At 45.2% G+C, this 12,904-nt stretch overlaps 1 protein-coding gene across 1 annotated transcript; it reads right to left on the bottom strand.

The window, feature by feature from the left end:
* Nucleotides 1-4,260: 4,260 nt before the first annotated feature.
* Nucleotides 4,261-7,057, bottom strand: Mrpl11 (mitochondrial ribosomal protein L11). Its single transcript, XM_034494131.2, has 5 exons — nt 6,847-7,057; nt 6,407-6,502; nt 5,973-6,066; nt 5,727-5,886; nt 4,261-4,532 (listed from the first exon to the last, which is right to left on the bottom strand). The coding sequence occupies exons 1-5, from the start codon at nt 6,967-6,969 to the stop codon at nt 4,427-4,429; spliced, it is 579 nt and encodes a 192-aa protein (XP_034350022.1). The 5' UTR covers nt 6,970-7,057; the 3' UTR covers nt 4,261-4,426.
* Nucleotides 7,058-12,904: the final 5,847 nt, after the last annotated feature.

Raw genomic sequence — 12,904 nt, 5'->3', positions numbered from 1 at the left:
TAGTACACTGCTTCTTCCCACTATCAGGCCAAACACATTTGGATAGAGCAGTCCAAACACTCCAGTGGGTAAGGCCTGAGGTCCCATTTCTGGGGTTAATACTGTGTGGTTGGCAGAACTGAGGTCCAGTCCTGCGCTTCCTGGTGTTGCTCGACTAAGTTCAGAAAGGGATTGGTGTTTGCTGGCATGACACTGACTGCTCCATAAGCCTGTTTGGCTTGCGTTGGGTCGGGGCCTGGAGCTGGCCCCTGTTCCCGTTTCCCTGATTATGGGAAAGGGTGTTTCCTTGTGCATCTCTTTTGGACCTGTATTCACTAGCCCAGTGCCTTCCACGTTTGCAACGTGGGCAGAACCCAGGCTGTTTGCTGGGCTGTCTCTGGGTTAACTCAGTTTCTGTCTTGCAATCTCTTGCAAAGTATCTAGGCTTGCCACATTTTAAAACATGCCTTTCTGTCTCTACTTGCCAAAAATTTTCTTACTGATTGTCCTTGCATAGCAGCCGCCATAGCTAAGCCCTGTTGGTAGGAGGGACCTATGTCAGAACAGAGTCTGATATACCCTGTAAGATCTGTCTTTTTCCTGTAGGGTCTAATGGCCACTTGGCAGGCAGAATTGGCATTTTCATATGCAAGTTGTTTCACATAGTCTACATCTGCCTCTGCATTACCAAAAATTCTCCCTGCTGTTGTCATTAATCGATGAACAAAGTCAGAAAATCGTTCATCAGGCCCTTGCCTGACTGTTGTTAAAGATGCACCAGGGTCTCCCTTTGCCGGGAGTTTACACCAAGCCTTCATGGCTGCATTTTGAATTTGAGCATATAAACCTGGGTCATATTGCATCTGGTTATCACTAGAAGCAAATTGTCCTTCTCCTACTAAGGCATCGAAGGACCAACCATTGCCTGCCTGAATGTTTCTACTAGCTGTCTCTTTACAATTCTCATGATACTCTGATTTCCAAATAAGATAGTCTCCACCACTAAGAACTGCTCTCAGTAAAGTATTCCAATCACTAGGAGTCAGCCACTCCTCTGCCATAGACTCTAAAATTGCAAGAGTAAAGGGAGCGGTGGCACCATATTGAGATACAGCATTTTTTAATTCTTTAATAATATGAAAATTAAACCCTGTGTGATGTCTCCAAGCAACTCCTTGAGCGTTTCTGGTCTCTGATACAGGGAAAGCCTTAGCGTCTCCCTCCTCTGGCTGACCTGTAGCTGAACTAAGGCTAGAGGATAGGGACTGCCTTTGGACACCAGGTTGAGGAACGTGAAAATCCGGGGAATTTTCGCAGTTGGCCTCTTGAGACCTCTTCCCTGTCCTTAATTTTTGTAGCTGATTAATTAAGTCCTGATACTCTTTCCCCAACTCTATTAGCTGTTTAAGAAAAGAAATTTTATCCTGTAACTCCTCTCTGGGATCTACAACCACTGTCTCCACAATGGGAGCCTCTGGAAGTGGAGGTGCACTGGGAGAGGGCCTTTCAGAATCATAGTATTTAACTGCCTCTTCCTCTAGGTCAGCACAATCTGGCTCTGACAAATTGTCATCAACCTTCGGTTGTTTTTTGGGATTCTAATTTAGGATATACACGTTTCTTTTTATTTTGAACATGAAAGACAGCATTTAAACAGTGAAACAAAAGCAGGCAATTAACACACGTGAGCAGCAAACAACAAAACAAAAACAGAGAGCTAAGTTCAGGCTGACTTATTTCTTGCCCCATTTTCATTATACCTTTCTTGATGCAGCAGATTCCTGCGGCAGTCAGCAGATCCTTCTAACGTCCTAACTGGGTCTCTAGTTTCTAATGTCCTAACGTTCTCCTAAAGTCCTTCACTGGGTCTCTGGTTCCCACTGCCCCACGTTAGGCGCCAAAAATGTTGCAACCAGCTCCGCTCTACCTGGCTTGAGACAAAAGATTTAAAAAGCCTGGTTAGTTACTATGTTGTGGCCTGTTCCACTCTGCCTGGCTTCAAACTGCCACTCTGGTTTTCAGGTCAGGGTCTAGAGGGAGAGAGAGTGAGGATGAAGAGAAGAGATGCAAGGAATGGAGACAAGACAGAGGTTCTGATCAAGTCTCTGATCAAGTCTCTTTATTTGAAGGGAAATCTAGGGTATTTATACACTTTTGCCATGTCCCTTGTAGGCGTGTGGATATGACGTAAGCCTTGGAGGCGTGTCTAGCATGTGGATAGCTGCTTTCTAGCCGCTTTCTGCTAAAGGTTAACTCCCAACACTCAGGCAGGCCAAGGGCCCCCAAGGACTTCTCAGACAGACCAAGGGCCCCCAAGGACTTCTCAGGCAGGCCAAGGGTCCCCAAGGACTTCTCAGACAGGCATCTACTGGAACTTCACTTATGTAGGTCTGGGACTGCGATTCAGTTGTTCTCCTTGACCCAGGGTAGATTCAGAAGCTTGGCAGAGGCAGAGCTGAGAGCGACACAGCTCTGGCTTTGGCTGGATGAGGCCCTGGGTTTCATCTCCAACAGCATAAAAAAAAAAAAAAAAAAAAAAAAAAAAAACAACCTAGCAAGCTTTGTTTTAAAGATGTATTTATCATGTGTACAGTGTTTTGCCTGTATATATACCTGCAAGTCAGAAGAGGGCACCAGATCTCACTATAATTGGCTATGAGCCATCATGTGGTTTCTGGGAACTGAACTCAGGGCCTCTGGAAGAGCAGCTAGTGCTCTTAACCTCTGAGCCATCTCTCCAGTCCCAGATGGCAAATTTTAAAAAAGCCAATAGCCAGCCTTAGTAAGGAGCTGGGTGTGGTGATGCACACCTTTAACCTGAGCACTCAGAAGCAAAGCAAGGCAGACTTTGAGGCCAGCCTGGCATGCATAGCCAGACAGTTTCAGGCCAGCCAAGGCTACATAATGAGGTCCTGCCTCAAAACCAAAGCATGTCAACTTAATAGAGAGGCATGAAGTTGCCCTTGTATCTAGGAATAACCATATCTGTGATCTGAATTCTGACAGGATCCTGTTTCTTAGGTAGAAACTCAACATTTATACTAAGGAAAGACGGCAACACGCCCAAGCCTTAGTGTATGGATCCTGTCAACTGAGCCTTCTCTCATCCCTGAGGGACGAACACAGGCTAATCTGCTTTGAAGTATTGGGAATAGAAGAACACAGGCTAATCTGCTTTGAAGTATTGGGAATAGAAGTCGAGGCTTTGCATAAGCAGCAGCTCTACCAGGGAACCACATCTTCAACCCTGAACTTCTCCCTGGCCTCTACTCGGCCTGAATGTTATGACCTCTTCCCCAGAGGCTCATGGGCTGAAGGCTTGGTTCCCAGGTGGTAGGTGGTGGAATCCTTGAGAAGTGGGGCCTATGCCTGGTATGGTGGCACATGCCTTTAATCCCAGCAGTGTGGAAGGCAGGGACAGGTGGATCTCTGTGAGTTGCATAGTGAGATTCTATCTCAAAAAGGGGGGTTGGGAGATGGAGAGATGGCTCAGCAATTAAGAGCACTTGTCTGTTACTCTTACAGAGAACCCAGGTTCAACTCCCAGGATCCACATACTGGTCCATAACTACACATAAATCCAGTTCCGGGGATCCAATACCCTCTTCTAACAGACAACAAGCATGTGTATGGTGCACATACATACATGCAGGCAAAACAGTCACACATAAAAGAAAATTAATAAATCTAATTTTTAAAAGTGTGGTCTAGTAGAGGGTGCTGGGAGTCCAACCTTCATTAATGTTGGCCTTAGTGTGGGGACTGTTCCAGGTGAGGCTACTTCACACAGATGGCCCTGTGTGACTGTGTCCACTTTACCATGTCACACAGATGGCCCTGTGTGACTGTGTCCACTTTACCATGTCACACAGATGTCCCTGTGTGTGTGACTGTGTCCACTTTACCTTGTCACACAGACGGCCCCGTGTGTGTGACTGTGTCCACTTTACCTTGTCACACAGACGGCCCCTTGTGAGTGACTGTGTGTGAGTGACTTTACCATGCTGGGATGCAGCTGAGTGAGCCCTTGCCAGACACCAGCACCATGAATCAGAAGTCAAATAAATACCTTTTCTTTATAAAGTACCACGCTTTGGTTATTTTGATGTAACAATACAAAGCTGACCAAGGCACTGAGCATGATAATTTGCTTGGTTGAGTCTGTGTTCACACAAGAAGCGTTAAGATTCCTGTTCACCTATGGGGCAGCTCACACCCGTGAAGACTGGTAACTGTCAGTATTTGTCCCCATCTCTGGGGTCTCAGGAGAGAAGATGAGAGTTGATGACAAAGAATGTTTATTCAGGCTTGATCCCTTGGCAGCTTTTGTATAGAAATACATCAGGAAACTATAAATAGGGTTATATGAAGTCCTTTGGCTCAGCTTCCTCGGTGGGGCCCCTTCTCAGCCTTTCACTTCAAATTCCCAGAGTGCAGAAAGTTGGGGTCACTTCTTGGCAGCTTCTGCCTGGGCTGCCAAATCTGCCTCTTTCTGAGCAGCCAAAAACACGGCTCGTTCCTTTTGGAAAGCTGCCAGTTCTTCTGCACTGAGGCTACAGGTAGAGACAGATGGTCAGTGAGGGGTGGGTCCTGGCACAGACCCCAACTGCCCTGCCCACTTCCCTCCCTGGACTTTCCAACTTAAATACCTCTGCTCATCTGTGGTTTCTCTGCCTGGAACCACAACCCACACACTCTACCTTCCTCTACCTTGACTCCTATCTTCAAGTCCTACTTACCCTGTGGCCTCTACTATCCATCCCACTGGGATTTCCTCTGAGCCACAAACACTTCAAATGAGGGAGTCACAGGGTTGTGTGTAGATCTGATCTACTTATCTCTGTGTCCCACAAAGTAAAGATTTGAAAAATCCATCCAGGCAGACTGTGCTCTTAACCTCAACCCGTGAGGAACTGACACCAGCCTTGCTGTAGGGAATGACAGCAGCAACAAACCGCCAGTGATAACTGACCTTGCTCCTGTCTCTGCTGTGCTCTGGGCCAAATGCTCTTCCACTTGACAAGCTACTTCAAAGAAACAATTCCTGAGATCATCCAAAGCCAGCTGACTGGGGTGGTTGTTGGCCTTAGGATTGAGTCTGAATGTATCCTCTAAAGGGTCTCAAAAGACCTTTTGAATTGGTCCCTCCCTCAGGCCATATCCCAACTGCCTCTAGACAAGACTCCTAGACCACAATGAACTTAGCTTCAACTCTTTACCTCACTGTTCACTGTAATCTTACCTTCTCTTACCCTTCTTTTCCTGGGCTGTTTCTATGTCACCTCCTTCCAAGAGTCCTCAATGACACATCAGGTAAAAGCGGGAACTCTCCTCTCTGCTCTCATGACATCCATTGACTTTATAACACTGACCACCTGTTAGTCTAAGCCTCTCTGTATGAATCTGCCTCTATTTTAGGACTACACATTTCTAGAGAGTGGCCAAGCACCACTGTTCATCCCTGGTTCTATCCAGTGTCCAGAACCACATCTAGCACAGAACAGGTGCTTATGAAGTATATTCCAAACGAGATGAGGCTTCAACCCATATCCTTCTGCTAGAATCTGCTAGAACGCTCGACATGTATGAAAATGTCAGTGATGCTTAGTATGCATAACTAACATACGATATAAATTAAAACAAAGCAAAACCCTGACTATTTCACTGTAATGGGTTTTCTCAGCTTTACTCCCAAATCAAAAACTTCCTTGGGTTCCTCTGCATACCATTCTTCTCAAGATACTCACTCCTTCACCACACGAATGCCCAGGGAACGGGCAGAGCCAATGATGGAGCGGACCACAGAAGACAGGGGTACATCTTGCATGACAAAAGCATCATCCTTAGCTTTGACACAGGCAATCTCGTATATGTGCTTCAAACTCAGCAGGCCTGCCACCTCTTTCCCTGGGAAGAAGGAACAAGGAATTCTTCAAGTGCCACTACATTTCTCTGGATACACCAGAGTCCCAGGTGCCCACTTTAGCCCTCACCTGTTTGCCGGGCCCCCTTCTCGATCCCAGCAGCTGCCTTCAAAAAGTAGGAAATAGTAGGCTGTCCAATCTTGAGCTCAAATGTTCTGTCGGGCTTAACAGAAAAACATACATAAGAATTTCTTGGTTTTCGATTGGGTCCAAGACATTTCTAATGTCCCTTTCCTTCTCCCAACAACTTGCACACCACAAAAGACAGGAAAAGCAAATTTACAGCACACATCTCTGTCATCCCTAGCCCAACTCTCCTCTGGAAGCCCCAGTGAGGTAAGAACCACAATATGGCAGGATCAAGTCAGTTCAGAGAAATTATGGTCTAGGCTTCTGTGTAAATGAGAAGTGGAAGATGGCAACCAAATTAGAGACACAGAAGCAACCAGGGTAAGCAGTTTCAAGCGCCAAGGAAGTACATGGGAGAATGAGTCTCTCTGTACCTTTATAAAAATTTTTGTAGGCAGGGGAATGCCTTCTTTGATGTCCTTTGTCTTCTCGTTGAACTCTTTGCAGAACTGGTTGATAGAGACACCTCGCTATGAGGAACGCATAGACAAAGTTAGGTATGGGAGCTGAAGGCTTTCTACCAACCAGGTGCCCCTGTCTCTTCCCTCCTTCGTCTTCATTTTTTGGTGTTCCTATATTTCTTATATCCAGGTTCAACTACAGCTTTGGGTGCCAGGCGATTCATCCACAAGGTTCCATTTAATCAGCAACTAGCCAACTTGGAGGTCAGAGATACTGAGGCCAAAAGAGGCTACGTAAGTAATACAAGGACATAAGGCCTGAAGGTGTGACTAGCGGAGACACGTTTATAAAGGAGACTTCCCCGGCTCCAGAGCACTCCCACGTCTCCCAGGCCGGGTTCCAGAAACCGCACCTGACCCAAGATGGGACCTAGTGGAGGCCCGGGAATAGCTTGGCCTGCTCGCACGATAGACCGGATCACGCCGCCAGCCTCAGGCTTCTTGAGGGTCCGAGTGACCCGGCTTAGCTTCGACATGATGTAGGATTTTAATCTAAGTTCACCTCGGAAAAGCAAAGAACTACGCTCTGAGCGCTGCCATTTTGGGTCAGAGGTCAAGGGCCCTCGTGTTGGGCTAGGGTAAGTGAGGCCAAAAAAAGCGGTCTTATTTCAGGCATACAGCTCTCCAACTGAAGATGAGTTACGGAATTTTAAAATGAATTGAACTTTGCACTTTGCAGGCAGGACGAGAACCTATATGGTTTCAGTACCACACATTCCCTCAGCAGTTCGCACAGGCATCACCTTAGACAGCCAAACAACAGGAGTTCGGGATTTTGAGTCTTCGCACAGCATTTTGGGTATGTAGTTTCAGCTCCGTGTCCTACGCCTGCTGTTGGCTGTGCTCTTGGTTGCCATCTGCTGGACACAGTGATATCTTAGTGTTTGAAATGGAGCAAGTTATGCAAAGTGGGAGTCCCTTGAGTCTTTTGTTTCCTCGTGTGTTTTTGTTTGTTTGTTTGTTTTGTTTTGTTTTGTTTTGTTTTGTTTTGTTTTTTCCTTCACGAAAGGCAATATGGTTACGGACGGGAAACGAAATGGCAGACTGCTGCTCTTGCCGGCTATGAACCTGATTCATAGCTAGACAAAGAATTAGGACTATGATTAGGTTACTGTTTCTGTTACCTATTTCATGTTTGGCACCACGAATATTATAGGTACCTTTCAGATTTATTGTGACAGCTCAGTAATGCATGTTGCTTTAAAGCACTACTTGAGGGCTGGAGAGTAATGGCTCAGCCGTTAAAGGCCATATAAGAACAATACTTGGAACCAAGAAGGCATTTACCACTATTTGTACAAAGGAAAGAAATCTTCCCAGAGCTTTTGAAATGCAGTCTCTGAACTCTCATCCCAGTCAAACCTGATTTCCCACTACCTTATCAGGCATACTTTACTGCTTCCCGGTCTTTCCTTTTTTTTTTTTTTTTTAAAATTTAATTTTATTTTTTTATTGGAAGCACATAATTTTGTTACCTGCTTTTTAGGGAATTGCATTTGAACCAAGTGGTGTTTGAAGCCTTTGTTATCACTCCCTAGAACAACCTTGTGTACCTAGGCACTCTGGGATAGCAATGGCCTTGGTAGGGCTCTCTGACTGACAGACTCTCCCTGGTCACACGTGGCTGTAAAGCTCCACTAATTGTAGGTTGAATGCTCCATTATTTTCTACAATAGTCCAGGATATAAGTTTCTCCAAAAGCTGATCCAGTCTCCAGACTGAGACTGCTTTGAAGAAACTTTTCACTAAGTAAATGTTTGAGATCCTTCAGATTCTAGGAGAATTCTTCAGTTTCTTTCTATTTTTTCTTTTTTATAATTTCTCTCCAGCTGACCAGGCAGCCTATTATGTAGCATACCTACCTCTCTGGATTCTATCATCTTCCTCTAAACTGTCTCTCTCAATCCTCTACTTTTTCTTTTCCTCTTCCATTTCCTGTGTGTGCAATGCACATGTTTTCAGATGTGTGTGGATGAATGTGTGTAAGTGCATTCACACACGTGTGCCAGTCTGTGGAGGGCAGATGCTGATGTTGAAACCCTCTTCCATTGCTCTTCTGAGGTGGGGTCTCTTACTCAAACCGAGAGCTTGCCAGTGTAGTTCATCTTGTTAACCAGCTTGCTCTGGGGTTCTTATGTTGGCCTGGAATTACAGGGAAGTCACCATGCCCAGATGGCATTTACCTGTGTTTCTTAAGATCCAGCCTCTGGCCCTGACTCTTTTGCAGGAAACACTTTAATTACTGAGCCATCTCCTAACCCCATCCCACCACTGTTTTTGAAAATGTTCGTAGACTTGAACTTCTCTACAACTTGCTGGCAAAGAAAGTCAGGTCCTTTGTGTGGGGATCTAAAGGCCTCATTTTTATCACCATCTTCTGTGTCCAGTGAAATCCCTAAGCCAGTGCTGTGGTGTTGTCAGGAGAGGTATGTGGCCCTAAGAGACCCCTGCCACAGGAGCTAACTGCTTGGTAGAAAGGGGGCCCAGCAGCTTCAAGTCCCCGAAACTTCCCTTGCACTCCCCCCCCCCCCCCATAACCGTGTAAGCTGTAGCAAAAACAACTGACATGCTGGGGCTCTCCGTGGTGCTATGCCAAAATGGAGTATCTATTCCATCAGAGAACCTCTGTGAAAGAAAGAGGTAGACCCCATGTTGAGTGACCACCACCACCTTCTTCTTCTCCTCTTCCTCCTCTTCTTCCTCTTCTTCCTCCTCCTCCTTCTTCTTTTTCTTCTTCCTCTTTCTCTTTCTTCTCCTCCTCATATTCTTCCTCCTCCTCTTCCTTCCTTTCTTCTTCATCCACCTCCTCCTTTCACCCCTTCTCCTCTTCTTTTGACACAGAGTTTCTCTGTGTAGCCCTGGCTATCCTAGAAACTGGCTTTGTGGACCAGGCTGGCACCTGGAATGACACCACATCCAATGACTTTTGTAATGAAGCATAAAAGAAGTGTCTATTTTCCTCATATGGAGAGGGAACCACCATATCAAAAAAGCAAAAAAAAAAAAAAAAAAAAAAAAGATTCTGGCAAGTCTAGCTTGAGAATTAATGAGTTTCTTGGAGTTACAGGAGTGTGGGGGACTCATGAGCACTTGTACCATTGAAAAGTTCCACCAGTCAACTTTTTCCTCTTCCCCCACCCCCTGTGGTGTGTGGTAAATGAATCTATTTACCAGAGTGTGTGCATATATTTGTGCAGGTGCTCACGCACACATGTGCTTGTTAGTGTAGAGGCCACAAGTTGACACTGGATGTCTTCCTTGATCACACTCCACCTTATTTTTGAGACAGGATCTTTCATGAACCCAGAACTCATCAATTTAGCTCATGTGGCAAGTCACTTAGCTTCAGTGATCTCTCTGTCTCTGCTGTACCCCCAGTACTGGGGTTACAGATGTAAACTGCTGTGTACAACGGTTTTACATTGGTCCCAGGTTTCTTACATGGGTGCTGGAGATTTGATTTAAGTTTTCATACTGCATGACAGGTGCTTTACCAGTTGAACTATTTCCCAGATTCTGTAAGTTTTGGCATGATGTGTATGTGTGTGTGGATATATATGGTGTGTGTGTATGTGTGTATGCACACATGTGTGCAGATGCATGTGTGAATGTGGAGCAGCATCCGCATTCTTTTGAGGCAGCATCTCCCGCTTGTATCCAAAGGTTGCTGGTCCATTAAGTCTAACTACCAAGGATTCCATGCCAGCCTCCATGTCCACTTGCTGAACCTGAATTCTGATCTTCATGTTTGCTCAGCACACACTTTACACAATGAGCCATCTCCCTAGCATTGATTTCAAGCTTTCTTATAGTTGAAGCCTCTGCTGACCATGTTGTTACAACTCTGAGCCATAACTACAAAGCCAAACTGTTTCTGAATTTCTATTCCTTGTATACTGAGCAGTTATAAGTGTTCATTGTTTTAAGACACATGGTTCAATGTAATTTGTTATTCCATAATAAATAGATGTTGTATGATCTTTATGAGGAGCCTAGGGTGGTGCCAACAGCCTGAAGGACTCAATTTAAGTCCATATTGATGAGTGAGTGAGTTTATTAGGTGTAATTTGCTGAGTTACATACAATTAAGGACAACTGTATTTTCCCAAGAGTTGCCACTCTCTGTTTATCAGGATTCTATTTTATATGACTGTAAGTCTACAATAGAATTAATGAATTAATATAAACTGGAGCTGGCAAGATAGCAGTGGCTGCTTTTCCAAAGGACCCAGTTGTGATGCACAGTCCTATGTAACTCCCGTTCCAGGGGATCAGATCCCCTCTTCTGGCTTCTGTAGGCACCAGATACATACATGGTGCATAGACATACATGCAGGCAACATATACAGACACACAACTGGATATGATCAACACACTTGGTTTTGTTGTGTTTGTTTGTTTGTTTGTTTGTTTGAGACACGGTTTCACTGTGTAGCCCTGACTTTCCTAGAACTCACTATGTACACCAACCTGACCTCTAACTCTGCCTCTGCCTTCAGATGGGACTAAAGGTGTGCGACACTGTGCCCAGCTATGACACACACTTTTAATCCCAGCACTTGTGAGATAGAGGCAGGTGAATCTCTGTGTCAGGCCTGGTCTACATAGTGATTCTCAGGCCACCCAGGACTAGCTTACACTAACACTCCTCAAAAGAAAACTCACCACTAATACAAAACAAACATCCCACAGTGCACATTTATGACCTCATTGCTTCTGGAGGATCTGGGATCCAGGCATGGCTGAGCAGAACACTCTGCTCAGGGCCTCACAGAGTTTCATGGATGGTATTGGCTGTGACTGTGGTCTTCTTTGGTGCTGTTAGGGCTGAAAACTTTTCTTCATGTTGGCTACTGGTTGAAAGCCATCCATACATAGCTCTTCAACAACAACAACAACAAAAACCCCAGGTTTTTTTTTCTTTATTTTTTTTTGTTTCATTTTTTGGGTTTTTTTTTTTTTTTTTTTTTTTTTTTTTAGATACAGTCTCACTATGTAGACCAGGCTGGCCTTGAATTCACAGAGATCTTCGTGCCGTGTCTTCCCAAGTGCTAGGATCAAAGGTGTGTGCCAGCACACCTGGCTTGACCACTGGTTTTTGACAAATGGGCCCCATTGTTATATCAGAATTGTTGAAGGTGATTTGGAAATAAAAGAAAACCCAGACAGCCTGTCCAGAAGCAGATTTTCCTTCCATCAGAACAATGAAAGAGACTTTTAGGTACTTAACCCTTGACCCTGACCACAGCAGCTTCCTTCTTCAAGGAGGAAGGCTCCTCCAAGACAAGTGCTATGACCTTAGGCAGAGGATTACCTCACTTGCACGAGATCATGTGCCTTCCATCACTTTTCCTATACTTTTGGTCAGAAGCAAGTCACAGCTCTCACACTCAAGGTGCAGGAACTATACAAGGGAGTGGGTGCCAGACAAGTTATCAGGTCACCTGGCAGGATACATTGTGTGTCAGTGGTGTGTGGGGACATACCTTGACCAGGACCACTTAGTTATGCATATCTCTTGCCCTATATTTAAACCTAAACCTCATGCCAGTACCCAGAGGCTGGACCTGGGAATCACTGTTTCTCTCCTCAATGTGGTCACATGGATAAGTCTTTCTGGACTTTTTGTTATTATTTGTCCCTTTAATTAGCATCTTGAGGGTGGAGAACGGAGTCTAGTTTATTGGGACTGCCAGAGCCCAGATCCTAAAAGTTCCAGTAACAGCACCTGGCTGATGCTTGGTTATAAAGCAATTAAGTAATATAGTCACACACTGGGCTGAACTGTTCCCAGCAACGTTTGTGTCTAATCTTCGCTGTGACCTCTTGTGGGGCATCAGGCATGTCATTTGCAGAAACCATTAGTATTTCCAGTGTAAAAGAAAGACATAAATTATAACATTCATCACCTTCTAAAAACAGAAGCCAGCCAAATTTTTAAGAGTCCAGCCACCAACAGTTTTAGACTGGAGGACTCTTCTACGTCTCACAAGTACCCAGTCTTGTGGGGTATCTGCAACAGCAGGTACATACAGTGAGTAAAGGGGCATGGAGACATTACAACAAAAGCATTCTCTGTGGGGGTAGAGATATGGCTCAGCAGTTACAGAGGACCAGAGTTCAGTCCCAGCACCCACACCAGGCAGGTCACAATCATCTGTGACTCCAGCTCTAGGGGGATCCAACTCCTCTGGCCTCTGAGGAGCCTGTATTCATGTGCATATATCCACACTGTAAAACCCAAATGAAAAGGACCTCACCGATCCGTGGAGAACTGCAGACGCACCCCAAATCACTCACCAGAAACACAACTTGATGCAAATCGCAAGAGGTTTACTGGCTAGCCAGGGCTGTCTTTCCTTCAAGCCCGCAGGGGCAGCGGAATTCAGCAAAAGAACAAAAGAAGTTTAC

This window comes from Arvicanthis niloticus, chromosome 1 (assembly GCF_011762505.2).
Source record: "Arvicanthis niloticus isolate mArvNil1 chromosome 1, mArvNil1.pat.X, whole genome shotgun sequence".
In the NCBI taxonomy this organism is placed as follows: Eukaryota; Metazoa; Chordata; class Mammalia; order Rodentia; family Muridae; genus Arvicanthis; species Arvicanthis niloticus.
The sequence above is the reverse complement of the archived record's forward strand: the minus strand, read 5'-3'. Positions and strand labels throughout refer to the sequence as shown.